Consider the following 23,179-nt stretch of genomic DNA (forward strand, 5'->3'; position numbering starts at 1 on the left):
ATAAATCTAACCCAAGAGGAAGTAAATAGTTTAAACAAGCAAAAAACAAGTATAGAAATTGAATTGGAGTCAGGCAGTAGTGCAGCGGGTTAAGTGCATGTGGCATGAAGCGCAAGGACGGGTGTAAGGATCCCAGTTCAAGGCCCCGCACACCGCCTGTAGGGAAGTTGCTTCACAGGCGGTTAAGTATGTCTGCAGGTATCTCTCTCTCTCCCTGTCTTCCCCTCCTCTCTCCATTTCTCTCTGTACTATCCAACAATGAGGACACCAATAACAACAACAATAATAACCACAACAATAAAGCAACAAAGGCAACAAAAGGGAAAATAAATAAGTAAATATAAAAAAATTTAAAAAAGAAATTGAATATGTAAATCTTCTCAAGAATAAAAGCCCAAAGTATACTGCATTTTCAGTTTTCATTTACACTACTGTTTATTTTGTAAAGGTTTTGTAAACAATAGGTTTTACTTCAAATCTTGCATTTGTAGTCTTATTTTCTGAAATATCATTCCACTCTTTAGAAAATATAACTATCTCTCACTATACTTAGCATTATATTCAGCTTTTTAAAATTTTTATTTCTTCTTTTTAAAATTTTTTTAAAAATTATCTTTATTTATTTATTGGATAGAGACAGACAAAAATTACGAGGGAGGGGTGATAGAGGGAAGGGGTGATAGAGAGAGAGAAAGACATCTGCAGCCGTTTCAACACTTGTGAAGCGCTCCCCCTGCAGGTGAGGACCAGTGGCTTGAATCCAGGTCCTTGAGCACTGTAAAGTGTGCACTTAACCAGGTGCGCCACCAGCTGGCGCCTTAAATTCAGTCTTTAAAATGACTCACATACTTTATAAAGCTACCTTTTATTTCACATAATTCTTGCACATTCTACTCTAGCCATAACGGTGTCCTTACTTTTCCCTCAAAATCTCAATAGAAATCATTTCATTTTTATTTTATTTGTGACAATCTTGATTTATAAAATTATGAGACAACAAGGGTATTAATCTACACCATACCAGAGTTCTCTGTTCCCATTCTCTCCACTGGAAACAGCAGTAGTTCTCTCAAAGTCACATATATGGGTTGATTATTCTTTCTATATATATATATATATTCTCTTTTACCAGAGCACTTCTCAGCTCTGGCTTATGGTGGTGCATAAGGGGACTTTGGAGCCTCAGGCATAACCAGTATGGTATCTAACCCCATCATTGACTACTATCTCTATAATTATCTAGATTTAGATATATTTGGCCCTTTTTTCCCCTGTGGTCCTGCCTCCTTTTCCATTCTAAGTCACACCTTCGGTTACTGCTACTTTCAAATATCCTTCCTTTATCCTCCCTGGGTCTTGGGTGTTGGTCTGCTGCTAAATTCTGCTTCTAAGACCCCTTCTGTTGCACTGCTTGCCACTGTGGTCTATTTACATAATCATCGTTTTGCCCGCACTGGTTTAATTCCCACTGTTTCACATGCTTTTTCCTTCTCCCCACCCCCTATCCTACGTACATCCTCTTCTGACCTGACACTTCCGCCTCAGGAGATATATAGGACAGGATTGTGATAAGAGCTAGATCACACTGCATTCCTTATCAATAAAGACTGAACTGCGTCCCACTCAGCCATGAGTCCCTGGTCATTTCTCTCTGACCCGCAAAGCTAGCCCTGCACTTGGGGTCCTGATAGAATTGGAGTTCAGAACCATGTGGTCATAGTACCTTAAGATTGCTCCCTCTCTGGGGTTATGGACCAGCATCTTTTGAGGGTTCAGAAGGTGGAAATGTGGGCTTCTATAATGGATTCTCCTAAATAAATTAAAAATTGTAGTAAAAAAAATGCGATTGCTACAGGGACTGTACAAGAATAGGATAATTTGGAGATTTGTATTTTTTGCCTCCTAGAACCTCACCTTTCCAGAGCTCTCTCCCATTAGGGAAAGATAGGAATGGTCTGATGGTATGAATTGACCTGCCCATGCCCATGCCCAGCAGAGAAACAATTATAGAAACCAGAACTCCCATCTTCTGCACACCAAGAAAAATTTGGCCCACACTCCTAGAGGGGTGAATAATAATGGAAGTAAACCAGAGGGCACTGTATATCTTTCCACCAGGACGGAAAGCATTGATCACCGGGAATCTTGTTTTTGTAGCATCAATAAAAGGGAAGTGAGAGAGACAGTTTGGGAGTATAGATTGAACTGTCAATGCCCATGTTCAGCGTGGAAGCAATTACAGAAGCCAGATCTTCCATCTTCTGCACCTCATAATGACCCTAGGCCCATACTCCCAGAGGGATAAAGAATAGGAAAGCTATCAGGGGAGGGGATGGGATACGGAGTTCTGGTAGTGGGAATTGTGTGGAGTTGTACCCTCTTATCCTATGGTTTTTGTCAGTGTTTCCTTTTTATAAATAAAAAGTAAAAAGAAAATAAAAAAATGGGAAGTGAATCTGGAAAACACCAGAAGAAGCCAGACATCATTTAGCTTATCTGAGAAAGACACTTGGAAGTAGTGACAGGTATAGAAGTGAAGTAGGAAGGAAGTAAAGGAAGGGTCATTTAAAAAAAGGGGGGGATACACACACACACACACATATATATATATATCCACATATATATCCATATACATAGATATAGAAAGATATAGAATCAGCCTGTATCTGTGATCTTGGGAGAAAAACTGCAGCTTCCAATGGATGGGATGGGACACAGAACTCTGATAGTGGGTACAATATGGAATTACATCCATCCCTATTTCCTATTACAATTTTGTAAAATCAATATTAAATCTCTAATAAAATAATCATGAAAAATGAAATTTCCCTACTGAGGATATTTGTACTTGATCTTCACGAGAAAAGAGTATTTCTGTGTACATGACTTATGCTCTCCCATAATTCAGTTAGTAGCTCAAATACTTGTTTGTTTAATGATGCCACAGGACATCACCATTCCAGGATGCCTTTTTTCAGATAGAAAGAGAGGGACAGAGGTTGGAGACAGAAAGATACCTCAATAAAGCCTCTTTCAATGAAATGGGGAGCAGGCTCAAATCTGGGTTAAGCACATGACAAAGTAGGTTAATTATCCACATCTTGTCAGCCGCCCCCCCCATACTAATTTCTTAGAAAGGCCTTTTTTTGTACTCCCCTCCCGCACACATAACTCCAACCTATAGTCTTACATTTTCAGCACTATAGGATACAAATCTGGGAATAGTTGTTGGCAAGTACCATTATGTCCTGGTCACTTTCCTGAGAACAGCACAGCAGAGACCATATGGTAACTCAATTTTCATAGGAACAGACCCTGAAGGCAATCTTCTTGAAAGCATTCAGAATCCTCACCTAATCCTCTCCCATAGGCTGCCTTCCAGGGAAATTTAGGCCCACCATGTTCTGGACATCCTCTGGAGAAGTGTGGATTCGCCCTCACTCAGGGATACACATCTTAGATTTAAGGAAGGGCAGTCTCTCCTCCTGGCCTCCTAATAGTCATTGCTGCTCCTCAGGGGACTTGGGGGAAATGTGTGGTATAGTTGGGAAGTGACCATTGTGCTCCCTAAGCAATACCAGCAACTGTTTTTAGTTATGCCTGATTAGTGCCTGAATTGTACTTGTGCAAAAATGCTGGATATACAGGGGAAAAAATTACACTGCCATGTGTCCTGTAATGATAGAGACACATTGAGAATGTGTTTTCAGGTGAATTATGAAATTGTCATTGGGTACAGCCCATATAAACCTAGGTAAAGCACCAGCCACATGCTTAAATTGTATGGTACAGCTTAGTGGGGCTGTCATCACATATGCTATTCATTTGTGACCAAAATACTTCTAAACAACATTTAACTGTACAGCTAGCTACTCAATGACAGAGTGAAGAGGGTATCAGCTCACCCTAAGTATTGTGGTGAGGGAAGTATAAAGTCCAGTGTTAAGATGAATTCAAAAGTCACAAGAGGTTATTGCTTAAGAAATAAGAAAAATATTTAAAAAAATCAAAATGCTACATGACAACTTTATTGACTTGGCTAATTAACCTTTCACTGGTTACTTTCTTTAGACTTGATGAAAAGTTCCTAAAATTCCAAACATGTTGTTAAAAGTTTAAAAACTTCTAATGGTGATAGAATATAAAAAGAAATAAATGTCAAATTCACTTGGCAGAGAGAAAATGGAAAGTAATAATAAATAAAATAAGCTCACAAAGAATTATGTTGAGAAAACATATGAAATAAATATGAAGTCAAATTATTTTACTATTTTTCCCCTTTAGTTTCTTACAGAGAAAAAAATAGAAAGAGAGAGAAAGAGAGACACCTATGATTTAACACTGGCTTACAAAATTACAAGATAACAGGGGAATAATTCAACACTTTCCCACCACCAGTGTTCTGTGTCCCCATTTTCTCCACTGGAAACTACAGTGGTTCTCCCAAGGTTCCAGATATGGAGTGACTATCTATCTATCTATCATCTATCTGTTTATCTATCTATCTATCTATCTATCTATCTATCTATCTATCTATCTATCTATCTACCTATCTATCTACCCACCTATATATCTACCTACCTACCTACCTACCTATCTACCTACCTACCTATCTACCCTATCTATCTATTCTATCTATCTATCTATCTATCTATCTATCTATCTATCTATCTATCATCTATCTATCTACCCACCTATATATCTACCTACCTACCTATCTACCCTATCTGTCTATCTATTCTATCTATCTATCTATCTATCTATCTATCTATCTATCTATCTATCTATCTATCATCTATCTACCTATATATCTACCTACCTACCTATCTACCCTATCTATCCACCTATCTATCTATCTATCTATCTATCTATCTATCTATCTATCTATCTATCTACCTACCTACCTACCTACCTACCTATATATCTACCTACCTACCTATCTACCCTGTCTATCTATCTATCTATCTATCTATCTATCTATCTATCTATCTATCTATCTATCTATCTATCTATCTATCTAGTCTATCCATCTATCTATCTATCTATCTATCTATCTATCTATCTATCTATCTATCTATCTATCTATCTATCTATCTATCTATCTAGTCTATCCATCTATCTATCTATCTATCTATCTATCTATCTATCTATCTATCTATCTATCTACCTACCTACCTACCTACCTACCTATTCTATCCGTCTGTCTGTCTATCTATCTATCTATCTATCTATCTATCTATCTATCTATCTATCTATCTATCTATCTAGTCTATCCATCTATCTACCTATCTATCTATCTATCTATCTATCTATCTATCTATCTATCTATCTATCTATCTATCTATCTACCTACCTACCTACCTACCTACCTATTCTATCTGTCTGTCTATCTATCTATCTATCTATCTATCTATCTATCTATCTATCTATCTACCTACCTACCTACCTATTCTATCTGTCTGTCTATCTATCTATCTATCTATCTATCTATCTATCTATCTATCTACTCTATCTATCTATCTATCTATCTATCTATCTATCTATCTATCTATCTATATCTATGGTGAAGTTCCACCACTCACTAAGTTTCACAGGGGCTTGAGTCCTGGTCCTTCTGCATGATAATGTATGTGTTTTACTAAGTGAGCCACTTCCCAAGTCCCCTGAAATTATTTTAATAAGCTATATGGCATAAAAGTTATAATTTAATAGGTCCTTTTAGAGTGTTCTATAGACACCTAACATAGGAAGATGAGAAACTGTACTGTAAATCATTTACCATGCCCCCCAAAAACAATGAAAAAAGTAATATTTCTTTTTTATCAACTTCTTTCACTAACTCAGTTTATCATAACATAAATAGATATAGACCACGTATTTCAAATCTATTGTATGCTATTCATCTGAAAAGAACATCTCATTTCTCAAGTTTGAGACAGGTCAATGAAGTAAGCCAACTAAACTTTATGTTCTAAATTGATTTTTATGTTCTAACTCACTAATGCTACTTTGATAAAACCATCAAGAGATTCTCACTTTGATGATTAAAATCCATTAGTAAAACAAATAGATATATGAATCTTGACAAAAATACTGTGAGACAAATGCTAAGCATAAGTGTGCCTGGTATGTGTGTAAAGTACATTTTAGAAAATAAAATATATATATATATATGAGTAATTGGAGCTTAGCACATTTGTAATTTCTGATTTTGTTTGTTTTAAGAATACTGCCAAATGAGAATGAAATAGTAATTGAGTTATTGCAAACTGGCAACTGAGCAAATAATATACAGTCACATTTATAGAGGAACAGAATGCTAAGCGTATTTTCATTTTCCCTTTTAACTAGACATCTAGGGCTAATTATAAATCAAAATAGGTTGCTTACTTTCAAATATGCCTAGCTAATGCTAGTGTAAAAAATAAACCATAATTTAATATCAGTTCCTATAATAATCAGCATATGGCATCAAGAAGGCAATTCTGGCAGTTGAGATGAACATTACTACCAATTTTAATTGAATTTTTTAAAACTTTGTAATGAATGTCTTTTACCACTTTACTAAAATTCAAGCAGGAATATGTGTATAAATTTACTACAAAAACACCCATCCCATCATATATATTTTGATAAATAAAATATCAAAAGCTTTTAAGAAAATTGTGTTTGATACGTTCATTTGCTTACATAACAACAGTTGATAGAAATATACTTATCTCCTCATGAAGAATGTGTTTGGGACTCAATGCAGATATTTATTAAAGGATAACACAAAAGCTGTTATTATAGTCAATATTTTTGTGCGAACTTTATATCAGTACAAGTTTTGGTGGTCTGATGTTTACAATCTATACACACAAAAAACATAATTTTTAAGGGGAGTAAGGAATATATATATATATATATATAATTCACATTAGTTTTAAGGACAGAGATGGTCACATCAACTTTTGTCTTTCTTTTTTTTTTTTATAATAAAATGGTAGATCCAGAAATGACCAATTGTTGCACGCACCTCATCTCTGATGAAGAACGAAAAACAAAATTTCTCAAGTGGGAAGTAACTAAACAGGCATCTCAAAAGTTGAAAAACACACCTAGGTTTTGATTCTAATCTTTGTCTTAACCTACAAAGGCAAGTAGAGACTTGATAGTATCTTGGGCTTGGATTGGGAAACATAGCGACCATTTTGTGCATTCATTAACTTAAGTATAAGACAGCAGAAATACAGCCCTATATATATATATATATTTTAAAAGTCTAAGAAAATTATTTCAAGAAAGGTTAAAATGTTCACACCATAATCAGGCAATGAGACCCCTGGTAATGTGAATACTTTACAATGGTCAAGGGCATGGGTTCCACCTTGGTCACCACACAGAAGCATTGGTACAAGGGAGAAACTTCAGGAGTTGTGGAGCAGTGCTGTAGTAACTCTCTCCTTCTCTAACCCCCTCCCTTTCTTTTATCCTCTATTAAAAAAAAAAAGACATAAAACAAAAGAGCCCACCAAAGTGGAAAAATCACGTTGGTTCCAAGTCCCAGCAATAACTAGTGGCAATAAAAAAAATAAAATTATAAAAAGTTCCCTTTGTGTTGTTATGCTTTATCCATGCACTCAACACTAATCTCAATTTTAAGAGTTCTACTACAAAACTACTTAATTATAATTGCTTTAGCAAGAAAACATACAGGCTAGAACAATAATAAATTTGGCCTATCAGTAGTCCAGAGGACTCAAAGAAGAGGAAACTGACAGAGGTGGACAGGAAAGTGTGTGTGTGTGGGGGAGGCAACTCTGTACTCTGGTGGAGGGAGGCAGCAATGTGGTGGGAAGTGAGGTGTATGCTATCTGTTTGAAGAGATGTGACAGTATACTCCCATGACAGCTTCTCAAATGACATTTCTTCAGTTAATAACAAAACTGTCATGGAAGTAGGAAAAAGAAAAAGGTTTAGATAAACCTTTTCATTTCATTTTTACGTATTCATTTTGGACAGAGACAGAAGAAATTGAAAAGGAAGGGGGAGCTAGAGAGGAAGAGAAAAAGAGAAGCAACTGCAGCAATGCTCCCCCCCCCCCCGCCCCGAAAGTGGGGAATAGGAGCTTGAAGCAGTCCCTGAATGTGGTAGCATGAGTGCTCAATCAGATATGCCACCACTTAGCCCCAGAGTTGTTCTGATGATTACTGACATTATGCCACCAAATAAACCCGTACTTCCACACACTGAAAAGTCAGTGACTTGAGTTCAAAAAGCAGGCAGGAGTCATGGAGCAGAATATCTCAGGAACACCAAGGCAACGATATGAATTCTGTCTAGAATCAGATCAGACCTTCATCACCCAGCACACTGGTTTTCTAAATATCTATCAGGGATTTTGCCTACTTTCTCCAGATGTCACCTTTAGCCTTGTTCCCTCCAATTCTCAACTCCTCATCCTTTAATCCTTACTTTGTTTACTTAACTTATTTTTATTCTGGGATATGTTGCTATTTCAATAAAATGTGATTTGAAGATGAATAAAACATGCATTTTAAACTTAAAGAATGACCCTTCATTTGAGGAAAGTTGAGTAAACACACAATAAAATTAGAATGCGACTGTGCCTTCATGCCAAAGGTCACGTAGGAAAGGCTGCTAAATTAGACCGGGAACTTCTGGAAAAGATGTGAAGCCTTAACGAATGATGAAGAGATTCTTGTTTGGAAGAATGAGAACCCATTTTCCACAGAAAAGCGGCAGCATAGTTGAACATATGTAGAAATAGAAGAAAGTGTATTACAATAGTGGCATGCACTACATTTTAGTTAGAGCATGGAATTTGAAAGGGGGGTGAGAGCCAAATTAGGTCAGCAGCCTGCAGAGAAGCCAGATGATTCCATTTCATCATGAGAAACATGGGAAGCTACCGAAAGGTTTTGGTGTTAAGCAATTGTGTGTAGTGAACAAAATAGCAGAGCTGCAAAAAAAATTATTATGGACTTAAAGAGCTGAGAAGGGACCAGACGATGGTATACCCAATAGAGTGCATATGCTGTCATGCACAAGTACCCAAGTACAAGCCCCCTAGCTCTACATGCATGGGAAGTTTTGCCAGTGGTGCAACAGTGCTGCAAGTGTCTCTCTCTTACCCCATCTTCCCCTCTCTCTCTTAATTTATCCTTGTCTCTTTCAGCAAAACAAAGAAAGGAAAATAAAGGTCAGTAGGATCAGTGTATTCATCTATTACATCTCAGTAATAACTCTGGTGGCCAAAATTATTTTGAGAATAATATGAAAAATAAAGTGCCAAGGATACAGTTCAGTGTGTCAAGAGCAACAACTCATGTGCTTGAGGTTCCAAAGTTCACAGGTTGAATTCTCTGGTATTGCCTTATGTAAGAGCTAAGAAATGTGTTGGCCCTCTGTCACTCTCTCATTCCTCTTATATAGGACAAATAAATAAATCTTTAAAATAAATAACGTTGAGTTAATGTCTACAATAGAGTGCACAATGTCACTGGTAAATTTACTAAAGGAAATCAACACATTATGAATGAGAGATAATTATAGAGGAAAGATTGTTTGAAAATCAACATACAAGCATATGCCTTGTAAATAATATCAAGTTTCTGTAGAGATTTCTACTTTGTTATGTGACCCTGTATAGCATAACACCGTTGTTTGAAAGTTCTATAAACATTTTCTAATGTGGAAATAATATTAGCTGCCACAATTTGGAACTAGAATTTCTTTTTTTTTAATACTTATTTATTTATTTTCCATTTTGTTGACCTTGTTTTATTGTTGTAGTTATTATTGTTGTTGTTATTGATGACATCATTGTTGGATAGGACAGAGAGAAATGGAGAGAGGAGGGGAAGGCAGAGGGGGAGAGAAAGGCAGACACCTGCAGACCTGCTTCACCACTTGTGAAGCGACTCCCCTGCAGGTGGGTGGAACTAGAATGTCTACTGTGATAGGTAAACTGTTTATTTCCCCACTACACTTTTATTTATAACAGGATCAGATCTTGGTCATTTTTATACAGCTGTAAATTGATGGAGTATGCTTGAGAAGGAGTGAAGATCATAAAATGACTAGTCTGGATAAAAACAAAAACCACAATCAAGAAAGATCATTTATTTGTTTCTACCAATATGAAGTAACAAAGTTTTCTCAACAACTTAAAAATTCCTCACTTCATTAAGGTAGTTTCCTCTCCTTTAAATGACAGTTACTTTTTAAATAATTTTATTTATTAATGATATAGACAGAAGGAGAGAGAGGAAAAAAAAAAGACATCACTCTGGTACATGTGCTGCCAGGGATTGAACTCAGGACCTCATGCTTGAGAGTCCAGTGCTTTATGCACTGCATCACCTCCAGGACCATTAAGGGACAATTATTAACAACATAGACATCATAATTTTGTGATGGAAATGAAGCATATGTGTGGAACCATTTTTTTCTGAGGGGGGAGGCCACAGTTTATAGTATAGTCTTCAACACATAAGCACCACCATTTGTGGCCCCTTGATAAGTGTCTAGGAGACATCATATGACTCCAATGTGCCTCTATCTCACCCCTTTCCCTCCTTCTCCAGAGACCTCAGCTTTGGTGTGATACAATATATATGATCCAAGTTTCACTTTATGTTTTCCCTTACTATCCTTAATTCCTAAGTGCTACCTACATGAGATCACTTGCTATTGGTATTGGTTTCTGGCTAGTCTCACTCAATATGTGTGGGATTCTTAAGTCACAAAACAAAAAATGAGTAAATACTGTCTACTAATCATATATATCAGAAAACTACTAACTCAAGAGAGAAATAGATCAGACAAGTGAAAGATAGAGGTGAAGTATCAGAATCCAAAAATCAAGTGATCAAAGATTTAATTTAGTGGATATAGGCACAGGTTCAAATGGAAAATGAGCTAAAGCTGACATTAATAACCTCTCCAAAGCAAGATAAAAGGCAGTGGATTGGATCAATTTAGAAGAAATGTCCATAAAGAGAAGCAATCATTTTACATTTGGCTAGGCATGCACTGCTCAACTGGATCTGAGCCCATCAGTGAGTCAACACAAGCTTATCAAGTACATATGAGACTCTAAGAATGAATCATCAACTTTTGCAGAATATTGAGAAGTCACACACAGAAACAGAATGAATCTATTGTCCACCTGGCAAAGAACACTCTGGTTACGAACCAGTCCCTAAATAAGGGAATTACATAAGTAATGTTTCCCTGTTGCATGTATTGTAGTTATTTATTGCATTCAATAATTTTCAGATATTATTATTTGCCATAGGTTTAGGAATTTCTTTGATGGAACCAACGTTTACATTTTTAGTAAACTAAACACACAGAAACAGAATTCAAAGGTCACATCTCTGTCTTCTTTAGTGAGTTGGTATTTTATAACACACTATAACACATACTATAACATATTATAACACATTTGAGTTTTGCAGTTAAGATTTTTGCCCATCAAAAAAAAATATGAGGACATGGCATTAAATTGTGACTCACCTGGCACAGAGCACATCTCATTATGTGTGAGGACACAGTTTCAAGCCCCATGTCCACACCTGCATGGGGGAAGCCTCATGAGTAGTAAAGCTATATAGCAGATATATCTCTGTCTCTTTATCATTTCCTCTCTCTCTCTCTCTCTCAACTTCTATCAAAAAGAGAGAAAAAGTGTGTGTTGAAGGGTGGGGGGGGTGGATGGATGTCTCAAGAAGCAGTGAAGTTGTGCAGACTCTGAGACCCAACAGTCACTCAGAGTAAACTGTCCTGCTTACAGAGATAGAATGGCTACTAAATTGAGATGTACAACAAATACATCTTTGAAAACCAAAATCCATATCTTTGAAAAGAAAGAATTGTAGGTACTTTCAGGGGGAAAAAGAATCTAAAATTCAAGGGGTAGAGAGAAGCTAGAAATATAATATTTTATAGTTCAAAAACAAATGTTCGGGGAGTTGGGTGGTAGTGCAGTGGGTTAAGGATTAAGCGCAGGTGGCACAAAGAGCAAGGAACAGCGTAAGGTTCCGGGTTCCAGATCCCCCACCTGAAGGAGAGTTGCAAGTGGTGAAGGAGGTCTGCAGGTGTCTATCTTTCTCTCCCCATATCAGTCTTCCCCTTCTCTCTCCATTTCTCTCTGTCCTATCCAACAACAACATCAATAACAACAGCAAAAATAACTACAAGGGAAACAAAAGAGAATAAATAAATATTAAAAAAAAAAACCAAACATTGCTTAACATTCAGTGGATTGCCTATAGAAACTTGATTTTTATTTGTTTTTGAGACTTGTCAACATTGTTTTATAAATTAAATGCAATCAATCTAAGTTAAAATTTATTTTCTACAAGCACTCTAATATAAACCTGTCTGGCCTCCCAGATGTGCTAAAACATCACTATAAATATATACTAAATAAAGGATTATTGACATTAATAAGACCTACTAAATGCAGTGGAGATATTGCTTAATAATCTTGGGACATAATTCTGCCCGGATACTTGGTGATACTTTCTTTGACAGTGAATATCTCACTTGCTAAGAACAAATATATTTGGTCTAGTTGAGGTAGTTACTATCATGTCAGAGACTTGGAATCTTAGGTTCAAACAATTTTCAACTGTTAACTAAATTGATTACTGAAATATTCAAACCACACAATAGTTTTCCCTTTGCTGCTACCCTTTGCTCATTATTACTTATTTAAAATTTTGTAGAATCCTTGAAAGCACTAACATTTTCTTCTTTCACAAGAATATTTTTTTACACAATCACCATCAGAGCTTTTGCTCGTTGTACATCCAACTCTTAGCTGAATGTCACAACTTTTAATAAAATATGATCACTGAATCCAAATTCTCAATCTTTCTATTCTGAAAATTTATATCTGCTTTACCAAAGATCTCTTTGCTTGTTGATCTGACTGTACCAATTTTTATGTGAGCACCATTTGTAACTTTTCCCTGTAAATCAGTAAACAAACATGCTGAATCCTCATACACACAGCTTCCCCCACACGTGCACAAATCAACTCAATGCAAAGTGCGTGTGGGTGGGTGTGAATGAGGTTGATTTCAGTTTATGGTAATAAGCCAAAAGAAATTTATGAAACAGGAAAAATTAAAATTAATTATAAATTACTCTTTTGGAAAATATGTCTTGAAATTCTAATTAACTAGAAAAAAAAAGTCAACAGACACATGTAATTGTTACCATATAGCATAACCCAAATAGTTTTCAAGGCATTTTAACAAACACTACAGGTGATAAGCTTATAATTATCAACTCTGTTTCTTGCTCTTTTATTTTTTTTTTAATTCCACATTCACTATCGCACTGTGAAGTATCATTCTGTGAAAAATCACAACTCTCACTTAGGTGACACTATCACAGTCATTAAAAAAGTCATTTAAGTGATCTCTGAAATTTATAACTAACGTACAGACAGTGAATGTATATATATACATATATATATATATATATATATATATATATATATATATATATATATATATATATAAAACATATGGTGAATGGGTTTCCTGAAGTGCAGTCATATTTCATATATAGCTTTCCATTTTCATACGCATACTATAAACTCTAAGAATCCTGCCCAACACTATGCAAATGAAGTCTTTAAAGGGTGCCATTTAAAATGAATTGACTACTTACTGTGGAAAGACTGGAGAATATTGATTGTCCATTCATCTGTTAATCTTCCTGTTCTTGTTATCTGGATACATTTGAGCTGATTCGAAGATTCTCTTGATTCAATCCAACACATCACAGCTTCATTATAGATAAAATCCAGAGTATGGATTTCATTTCCATTGACTGAGTTCAGGGTTGCCACCTTACTTCCATTCAGATGGAAAACTTCAATTGTTTCTGAACTTGCAATTACCAGCATAGGTGGCCTATCTGTGGGTTCTGTATTAAAAATGCAAGAGAAAAGTGAGTTCAGTAAAATGTTCATATTTCTTTTTTCCCTCTCTCCTTCCCTCCCTCCTTCCTTCCTTCCTTCCTTCCTTCCTTCCTTCCTTCCTTCCTCCCTCCCTCCTCTCCCTCCCTCTCTTCCTCTTTCTTTTTTCTTTCCCTTTTCCCTCCAGGGTTGTTGGTGGGCATTGCTGCAGGCACTTTGAATCCACCTCTCCAGAGGCCATTTCTTCCTCTTTTCTGGCCCCCCCCCCATTTTATTCGATAGGACAAAGAGAAATTGAGAGAGGAGGCAGAGATAGAGAAGGAGAGAGAAGGATAGACACCTGCAGACCTGCTTCACCACTTGTGAAGCACCCCCACTGCAGATGAGCAGGGGCTCGAACCCAGGTCCTAGCATAGATCCTTATGCATGATATAACGTGTGCTTAACTGGTGTACCACTACCCAACCTGCCTCCCTCATATTTTGCTTTTTTTAAAAAAAAATTGGATTAACTACTCAACATTATGTCTGTATAAGTAAAACAATCTCTTTTATTTCAGACAAGACCACCACTCAGCTGTTGGTACTATATAAGATTAAAACTGGGAATAACACAATTTTAATTAATTTTTTATAATAACATATTTTATTATTATTTAATTTTATTCCTTCATTTACTTATTTATTTTAAGAATAAAGGAGATACAGAGAGAGAGAGACAGTGACCAGAGCACTGCTTAGCTCTGGCTTATGGTGCTACTGAGAACTGAAGTTGAAACCTTTGAGTCTTACACATAAAAAAAAAAATTTGCATGACTTTTATGCTATTTCCACAGCCCTTAATTTATTTTTATTTTCTTATAGAATGCATTAACACTGCAGATAAAGATGTATACTTTACAATTTCAGCTCACTACTTTAAGAAAGTATGCTCCCTTGTCTTTCTTACTTCCTTAATTATGTTGTGCAAATATGACGATGATGATATTTACTTTGGTTGCTAGCATATAAAGGAAATGCTGTGAATTGCTTCTCTAGCAATGATGGTGATGAGAGTCTGGACAGACTTCTCCATATTTTTCTAGGGGTTCCCTTGTGAACAAAGGCAGCTATTCAGAGACGAATGGATGGGATCAGAAATAGATTCTCTGAGTGGAACAAGCAAAGCTCATAGGCTCATCAAAAGGAAGCACTTGTGATCTCAGTTTCACTGTTTTCTTGACAGTCCAGAACCAAAAAATCACACATTTCCTTAATGATCAGATTATGATTGCTGACTCACTTCCTCTTCCTCCCACATTCTCTCCTATAGTCAGAAAAGTAAATGATTCTTGAGGAAAACAACTCATTTGTTATACTTTTTTAGAAGAAGACACTTCTGTGTTAATATTGATGAGTTTTGAATGTTTATACTCAAAATGATCCACATTCTACTATCTTTTTCTACATACCAAAGACGGTAGAACCCCAGGGAAAATCTGTGGTAAGAGAGTTTATGTGTACAATCATATCTAGATATTTTAGTGCTAATTAGGAAAAATTAAAAATCTATTATCCAGACCTCCAGCATCCATAAACTTCATGCACAAGCTTGCCTCTCATTCTGCTCTTTACAGAAGGAAAAGATGATGAAAACACACAGGTTGGCCTTCTACCCTCAACTTTTTGTAAAATGTCCAAAACTGAAAGTGATGATTTTTTTAATGAAGTTGTCCAATGAGTGAAACCACATGGTAGCTCTTTGATCCCTTTATCTATTCACTAATCATAATTGCCTCCAGTTTAATCCATTTTGTCCCAAAGGACACAATATCATCTGTTTTGACTGCAGCATAGTATTCCATGAAATATATAACCCATAATTTTTTTTTCACTCCAGGGTTATTGCTGGGGCTTGATGCCAACACTATGAATCCACTGCTCCTGGTGACTATTTTTCCCATTTTGTTGCCCTTGTTGTGGCTGTTATTGTTGTTGTTGGATAGGACAGAGAGAAATCAAGAGAGGACAGGAAGACAGAGAGGGGAAGAGAAAGATAGACACCTGCAGACCTGCTTTACTGCTTGTGAAGGGACCTTCCTGCAGGTGGGGAGCTGGGGCTTGAACCAGGATCCTTATGCCGGTCCCTGCCCTTTGCACCACTTGCGCTTAACCCGGCTCAAACCAGGATCCTTATGCCAGTCCCTGCCCTTTGCGCCATTTGCGCTTAACCCGCTGCAGTACTACCCAGGCCCCTATCCCATAACCTCCTTAGTCAGTCATCTGTTGATGGGAATTTAGACTGTTTCCATTCTTTAGCATATGTCCCTTCTAATTAGTGTTTGAGTGTTCTTTGGATAAATACCTAAGAGTGGCAGTGGTGGACCATAAGGTAATTCAATTTTCATTTGTTTAAGGATTACTTATACAGTCCTTTAAAGGGGCTGTGCCAGTTTGCATTTCCACCAACAATGTAGCACAGCTCCTTTTTCTCCAGAACCTCTCCAACACCTGTCATTTCCTGGTTTATGATATAAGCCATTCTCTCAGGTATGAGATAGAATCTCAGTGCAGTTTTAATTTGTACTCCTCTAAGGATAAGTGAAGTTGGGCATTTCTTGATGTGTCTGTGGGCCACATGTATCTCTTCTTTGGCCCACTTTTATTGGGTGATTTTTGCTTTTTTTGTAGATCTGTACCAATTCAGTATAGATATTTGCTATCAGTTCTATGTCTGTTGTGTGATATGAAATATCTTCTCCCATTTATGAGCTGCCTGCTTGTCCTTGTGTAGGCTGTTTTTGATGTGTAGATACTTTCTAGTTCCATGTACCACACTTATTTACTCTCGCTTTCACTTTCCGTGCCCAGGGGAAGTTGAGTCTCCAAATATATCTCTGACGTGAAAGTCTTACAAAGATACACCAACAATATCTTCTATAAATTTTAGAGTTTCTGGTCTCATATGTAGACATTTCACCTTTCTACATGTAGCTGTTCAATTTTCTCACCACTATCTGTTGATGAAACCTTCTTTACCCTACTGAATAGTTTTGGCCCTTTTGCAATATATTAGATGGTTGCATATGATTGGGCTACTTTCTGGACTTTTAATTATGCTCCAATGGTTAATTACATTATAAAATGTTAACAATAATAGAATTGCTTCTAAATAACTTGTATTTTCTCCACCAGGGTTATTTCTGGTGTGCCAGCACATTGAATACACCTTCCCTGTTTTGTTTTGTTTTGCTATTATTGTTTGCTTTATTTATTTGCTTTCTTTTATTTGATAGGACAGAGGAAGAGGTAAGAGAAAGATCTGAAGCTCTAACACTGGTGAAACTTACTCCCTGAGGTGGGGATCAGGGACTTCTACTTGGGCCCTTGTATAGGGTAATATGTATATTCAACTTCATGTGCCACTATCTGGTCTTTATTTATAAGATGTACTGTATAAAAGAATGTTTAATTAGATTATTGTTAAATTTTTTAATATACAGATACTAAGGTACTAAGGCAGAGACTGAGTGAAAGAGACCACAGCCCAGAAGTTTCCTTCAATGCAGTGGGAATGAGCATCAAGCCTTGTTTGTACACATGGCAAACAGTTCACTATTCAAAATGAGCTATTTCTCTAGGAAGCATTTTTAAGGCTACACTTAGTCTGCTTCCTAGATAAGAAAATACAGCACCTCCGTGTTTGCATATTTATTTATTCATGTAGCAAATATTTATTGAGCTTGGCTAGCCTCTGCCAAACACTGTGCTAGATATCAGAGATGCAACACTTAGAAAAAGTCATGAAATTACAGTTTTTATAGAGCATTCATTTTAATGGGCTAACAAACAATAAGCAAAAAGACAAACACTCAGTGGTACAAATCTCTGAAGAAAGTTACAGTGTTGATAGCAATGGGATTTTTCCTTAGAGAAATTAGCTCAGAAAAGATCTAAATTTTTAAAAGAAAAGGTTTGCGAAGAAAAGACTAGATTCAAGGTTGACTCCCTATTTTTGGTCTGAACAAATTGGGTGAATGGAGGAGACATTTTCTTAGATGAGTATTATTAGGGTTGAGAATTAATAGTTTGAGGACACTGAGGCTTTGAAGTTTCTATCAAATTTCCAACTGGTGAGATAGAATTGGATATCAATTTCCAAATGAGTCTGAAATTCAAGAGAGATGGGCAGGATTGGCAATAAAAAGAAATAATAATAAAAAATTAACTGTGAGTCTCAGTCATTAAATGTTTATGTCATTAGGAAAGAGAATTTTTTTTTCCAAATCATAATACAGTAGAACACTTATGAATTCAACAAAGAGAGATGTTCACAAGACTGAACACTGAGCCACTTCAATGCTAACACTTCCTGTAAGTTTTTCTATAAAGGAGAAATGTGAACTGATAGAGAGCAATACAGATCTAAAAGCAGCTGTATTTTGTGGTTGTCATTACTTTTTTTTTTCATTACACTATACTTTTATATTGATATGAATGATCCAGGAGAAAATAAAGCACTAATGATTCAAGGAATAAATGTGAATAAGTCTTATCATGGAATAAGTAAGAGAAGGTCAGGTTGAGAGGCAAATGTAGGAATTGCTCTTAAATAGGAGTTTTTTTTTTTTCTTTGATTTAAATATTACTCCTAGAGTCAGCTAGACTGGTATGTTTTGTAGAGTTCTGGATAAGAATTTCTCCTTTTATTTTTTTTATTTTTTATTTTTTTTTAAATTTTTTTGTTATCTTTATTTATTGGATAGAGAAAGCCAGAAATCAAGAGGGAAGGGGGCTATAGAGAGGGAGAGAGACAGATAGACACCTGTAGCCCTGCTTCATCACTTGGAAAGCTTTCCCCCTGCAGGTGGGGACTGGGGGCTTGAACCCTGGTCCTTGTGCACTGTAATGTGTGTGCTTAACCAGGTGCGCCAACTCCCAGCCCTGAATTTCTCCTTTTAAATAAAAAGAGAGAGAGAAAAAAAGAATTTCTCCTTTAATTGCTTCTAATCTCCCAGAAAAAAATATGAAATGATATCATCAACTTAGAATATGGATAGAGGAGGCAAATAAATAAAATTTCATTGAAAGGAGGTGGGAAAAAGGAAAGGTCAACTAATTCATTTCACTGGTTGCTTACAGAACTATTGAATATAAATAAACAATTTATATTTAAGATCTTTATGTTATATGGTACTATTAAAAAGACAGGTTATTTCTAAATACTCATATGTGTTTTTCTAATATTTATTTATTCTCTTTTGTTGTCTTTGTTTCTTTATTGTTGTAGTTATTATTGTTGTTGTTATTGTTGGATAGGACAGAGAGAAATGGAGAGAGGAGAGGAAGACAGAGAAGGGGAGAGAAAGATAGACACCTGCAGACCTGCTTCACCTGCTCCACTACAGTTGGGGAGCTGGGGGCTCGAACCGGATCCTTAGACTGGTCCATACATTTGCACCACCTGCACTTAACCCCCTGCACTATGCCTGACTCTCTTGTTTTTTCTTTCTTTCTTTCTTTCTTTCTTTCTTTCTTTCTTTCTTTCTTTTTAGTCAATTTTATTGGAGAGGGGATTAAAGGCTTACAGTATAGCCATTGACACATGGGTACTGTTCCTCATCTGTAAAAGTTCTCTGTAAAGCATTCTTACCCAGAATCTATATCCTTTTACATCAACATGCACCAGAACCGCAACATACTCCTCCCTCTCTCCCTCTCCGTCCCCAAAGTCCTTTTTGGTTTCTGATCCAGTATACCATGACTAGTCCAAGTTTTACTCTTTGTATCCCTCCCTCCCCGTTCTTGTCCTTATTTGTTAAGTCCCATGTATAAATGAGATCATTCCATATTTGCCCTTTGCTTTTTGGCTCATCTCAGTTAATACGATATCATCAAATTCCACCCAAGATGATGCAAAGAAGGTGGCTTTAGCATTTTAAAGTACTGAGTAGTACATCTTTGTGTATATATGTACCACACTTTTTTCGTCACACATCTGTTGTTGAACATATGGGTTGCTTCCAAGGTTTGGCTATTATAATTTCTGCTATGAACATAAGTGTACATAAATCTCTTCTGATACATGTTTTTGTATCTTTTGGGTAAATATCTAGGAGAAAAATTGATGGGTCATCAGAAGGGCTGAACTTGAAATGAAGTTGGTGTTTCACACTAAAGTAAAAGATTCTGGGGGTGGGGGTGTTGGTTGAGGTCCTGAAACATGATGGCAGAGGAGGACCTAGTGGGGTTTGAATTATTGTGTGAAAATTAGGAAATGTTACCCATGTACAAACTATTGTATTTTACTGTCAACTGTAAACCATTAATCCCCCAATAAGTAAAATTTAAAAAAAAAAAAGATGGATCATAGAATATGTCCATTTCTAGTGTTCTGAGAAATCTTTATACTGTTTTCCACAAGGAATGGACCAGTTTCTTTGTTTGTTTGTTTACCAGAGTACTAATCAGCTTTGGTTTATGGCAGTGTGAGGGCTTGAAACTGGGACTTATGAGCCTTAGGCATGAGAGTCTCTTTTCATAAGCATTATGCTCTCCACACCTACCCAGGACTGGAACAATTTACACTCCTACCAGCAGAGCAGAAGTATTCCTTTCTCCTCACATCCTCTCCAACATTTGTTGTTACTCTTCTTTCTAATATGTGGTATTTTCACAGGTGTAAAATGATATCTTACTGTTGTCTTGATTTGCATTTTTCTTATAATCATTCCAGCTACATTACCAGATATATTCTTTGTAATGCTGTTCTAAATGTCCAAAGACTATTAAGATATCATTCATGTAATGATTTGGCAAGTATTATCGTTCATAAAAATCACAGATAGAAATAGAGAGTCCTAGTGCTAAGAAATGATCACATGTTTAATAATGCAATCAATGTAGTGGAACTTCTCTTCTGAAGACTAAGACTAGGTAGAATAGGCATAAAGTCAGTTATCAAAATCAAGGGAAAATGTGGATTCTAGTGGGAAGAGAGCAATCAGAGAATGCCTCAAGGGTAATCAATTACTCTAGATTGTTTGGTTCTAGGTGATTACAATTAATACAGGAGAGGCCAAATAAACTCCCTAAAAACAGTTTATGAGTTGGCTGGGGGATAGCTCACTTTACTACCATGAGTAAGTATGCAATTGGTGCTGCAGTGCTATGGCGACTGGCTTCTCTCTCTCTCTTTCTCCCCTTTATCATTAAATAAATAAATAAATAAATAAATAAATAAATAAATAAATAAAATCAGTATACCCAGACTGATGAATCACAGGACTAAAGCCCCACTGAAGGCTTGATGGCAATAAGACAAAACCAAAATTTTATATGTGCAAATTATTATATGTATATTTTTACCAGAGCACTGCTCAGCTAAAATCTGTACATAAGTTATTGTTTTTCCCCCTCTATTTAGTCTCTTCAAATGTCTATGAATTTCAGTGTGCCTCATTTGATTTTTTTAAAATTTCCCCAATAGAAGACAAAGAAAATGAGTTAATTTTAGAGTATGATGTGCTCTATCCCATGTTTAAAATTGTGTATTTGACAATTCAAATATTATTATATAACAATTATAAATAGAAAAATTCACCTACAAATTATATCATTCATTAAAAGAGTTTGTGACCTCTTAAGTCAAGAGTTCATAAACGTGACTATATATAATTCTCCATACAAAATTAAGTTCTCATTTATATCACAGTTAAAAATATAGTAAAGAAAACACAACACATGCATTTTTTTTCTATGTGATATTTTTGTACACTATGGGTAAATGAAAGTGTCATGACACATAAGACACCACGGTTTTGTTCTTTTATCAATCTTGCAACTTCATTACTGGGAGAAAAAAAGGGGGACTAACTATGTCAAGAAAAGTGCTAGACTGTGAAAGTGATACCCTTGAGCAAAAACAATTAAAAGGCAAAAAGAAAGAAAGAAGAAAACACACATACAATGAATATTCATGAGTAGTTTTACACCCCAATACTGGCATATTCATTAACGGCGTTTGGGCAAGAGAAAAAAAATGTGTGATGTTTAATTTGGGTAATGAAAAAATCCATCAGATGTTTTTTCTCTGCCTGCAGACTGTAGCTTCCAACTGATTGAAGAATTAGAGATGTTATAAAGTAAGAATACAGGAGAGGGAAAGATAGGGTGGAGAGAGGGAAAGGGAGAGGGAGGGGGAGGGGGAGGGGGAGGGGGAGGGGGAGGGGGAGAGGGAGAGGGAGAGGGAGAGGGAGAGGGAGAGGGAGAGGGAGAAGGAGAGGATACCTTTTCTCCAGTTATATTTACACAACTAAAAGTCTAAGTATGTGCGTTCATCTGAGGAGGGTTAAGGTCAAGAGGACATTTACAGCGATTAAGCAAAGCTACCCAAATATGTTTTTGGTATCAGTACTAGTGGATGACAGTAGAAAATACCACACAGGCACCTCTGATTCTCTTGTATCCTCTGAGATTCCTCTTAGTGCTTGGATTTCAGTACCCTTATTTGATTCCCTTAATGTTTAGACAACTCCTTCAACATCAATAAACATTTACCAAACACAGACTCTGTTCCAGTCACTTAGGTACATATCTTCCTGTTACTGGTTATTAAAGAGTTCAAAAAAAAAAAGTATATAAAGAAGAGTTAACAGTACAAAATCATGGCATCAAGTGTCATTCACAGTTATGCCTCAATAATAGGACAAATTATACAGCAGATAGATTTTTTGGACTATCTAAAACAACATCAATAATTAAACTCTGAATAAGGACTTTTCAAGTGTCAAGCACTGGGTGGGGGTAGATAGATAGCATAATGGTTATGTAAAGGACCTCTCCTGCCTGAGGCTCTGAAATCCCAGCTTCAAATCCCCTGCATTACCATAAACGGAATTGAACTGTGCTCTAGTTAAAAAAAAAAAAAATGTATCAAGCACAGATGATTTATTATTGTTCTTCAGGGAGCCATTCCTAGGCAGGTGGTATGCTGAGCCAGATTTGACACAGTAGTCTCATAGTCAATCAAGGTTACTAAGAGACAGTATGTTACCCTTCCTAAGAACAGGTAGTCTACTATCAGACACTTCTATGGCCATTAAGCAGCAGTAACTTCATACCAACTAGATAAAAAGTACTTGAAACATTTCTAAACTACAACCAAGACTCAAAAAAAAAAAAATCATTCAGCCACAGATGGCTATAGGTGCTACATTTACAGAGATAGAAAAGGATGAGAGAGAAAAACTCAGGA

At 36.2% G+C, this 23,179-nt stretch overlaps 1 protein-coding gene across 1 annotated transcript in view; it reads right to left on the reverse strand.

The window, feature by feature from the left end:
- Nucleotides 1–23,179, reverse strand: part of LRP1B (LDL receptor related protein 1B) — a 1,816,831-nt gene that overhangs the window by 971,726 nt on the left and 821,926 nt on the right. Inside the window, exon 6 of the mRNA XM_060178059.1 lies at nt 13,696–13,953. Within this exon, the coding sequence (XP_060034042.1) occupies nt 13,696–13,953 (258 nt within the window). The remainder of the gene's footprint in view (nt 1–13,695; nt 13,954–23,179) is intronic.

This window comes from Erinaceus europaeus, chromosome 18 (assembly GCF_950295315.1).
Source record: "Erinaceus europaeus chromosome 18, mEriEur2.1, whole genome shotgun sequence".
Taxonomy (NCBI): Eukaryota; Metazoa; Chordata; class Mammalia; order Eulipotyphla; family Erinaceidae; genus Erinaceus; species Erinaceus europaeus.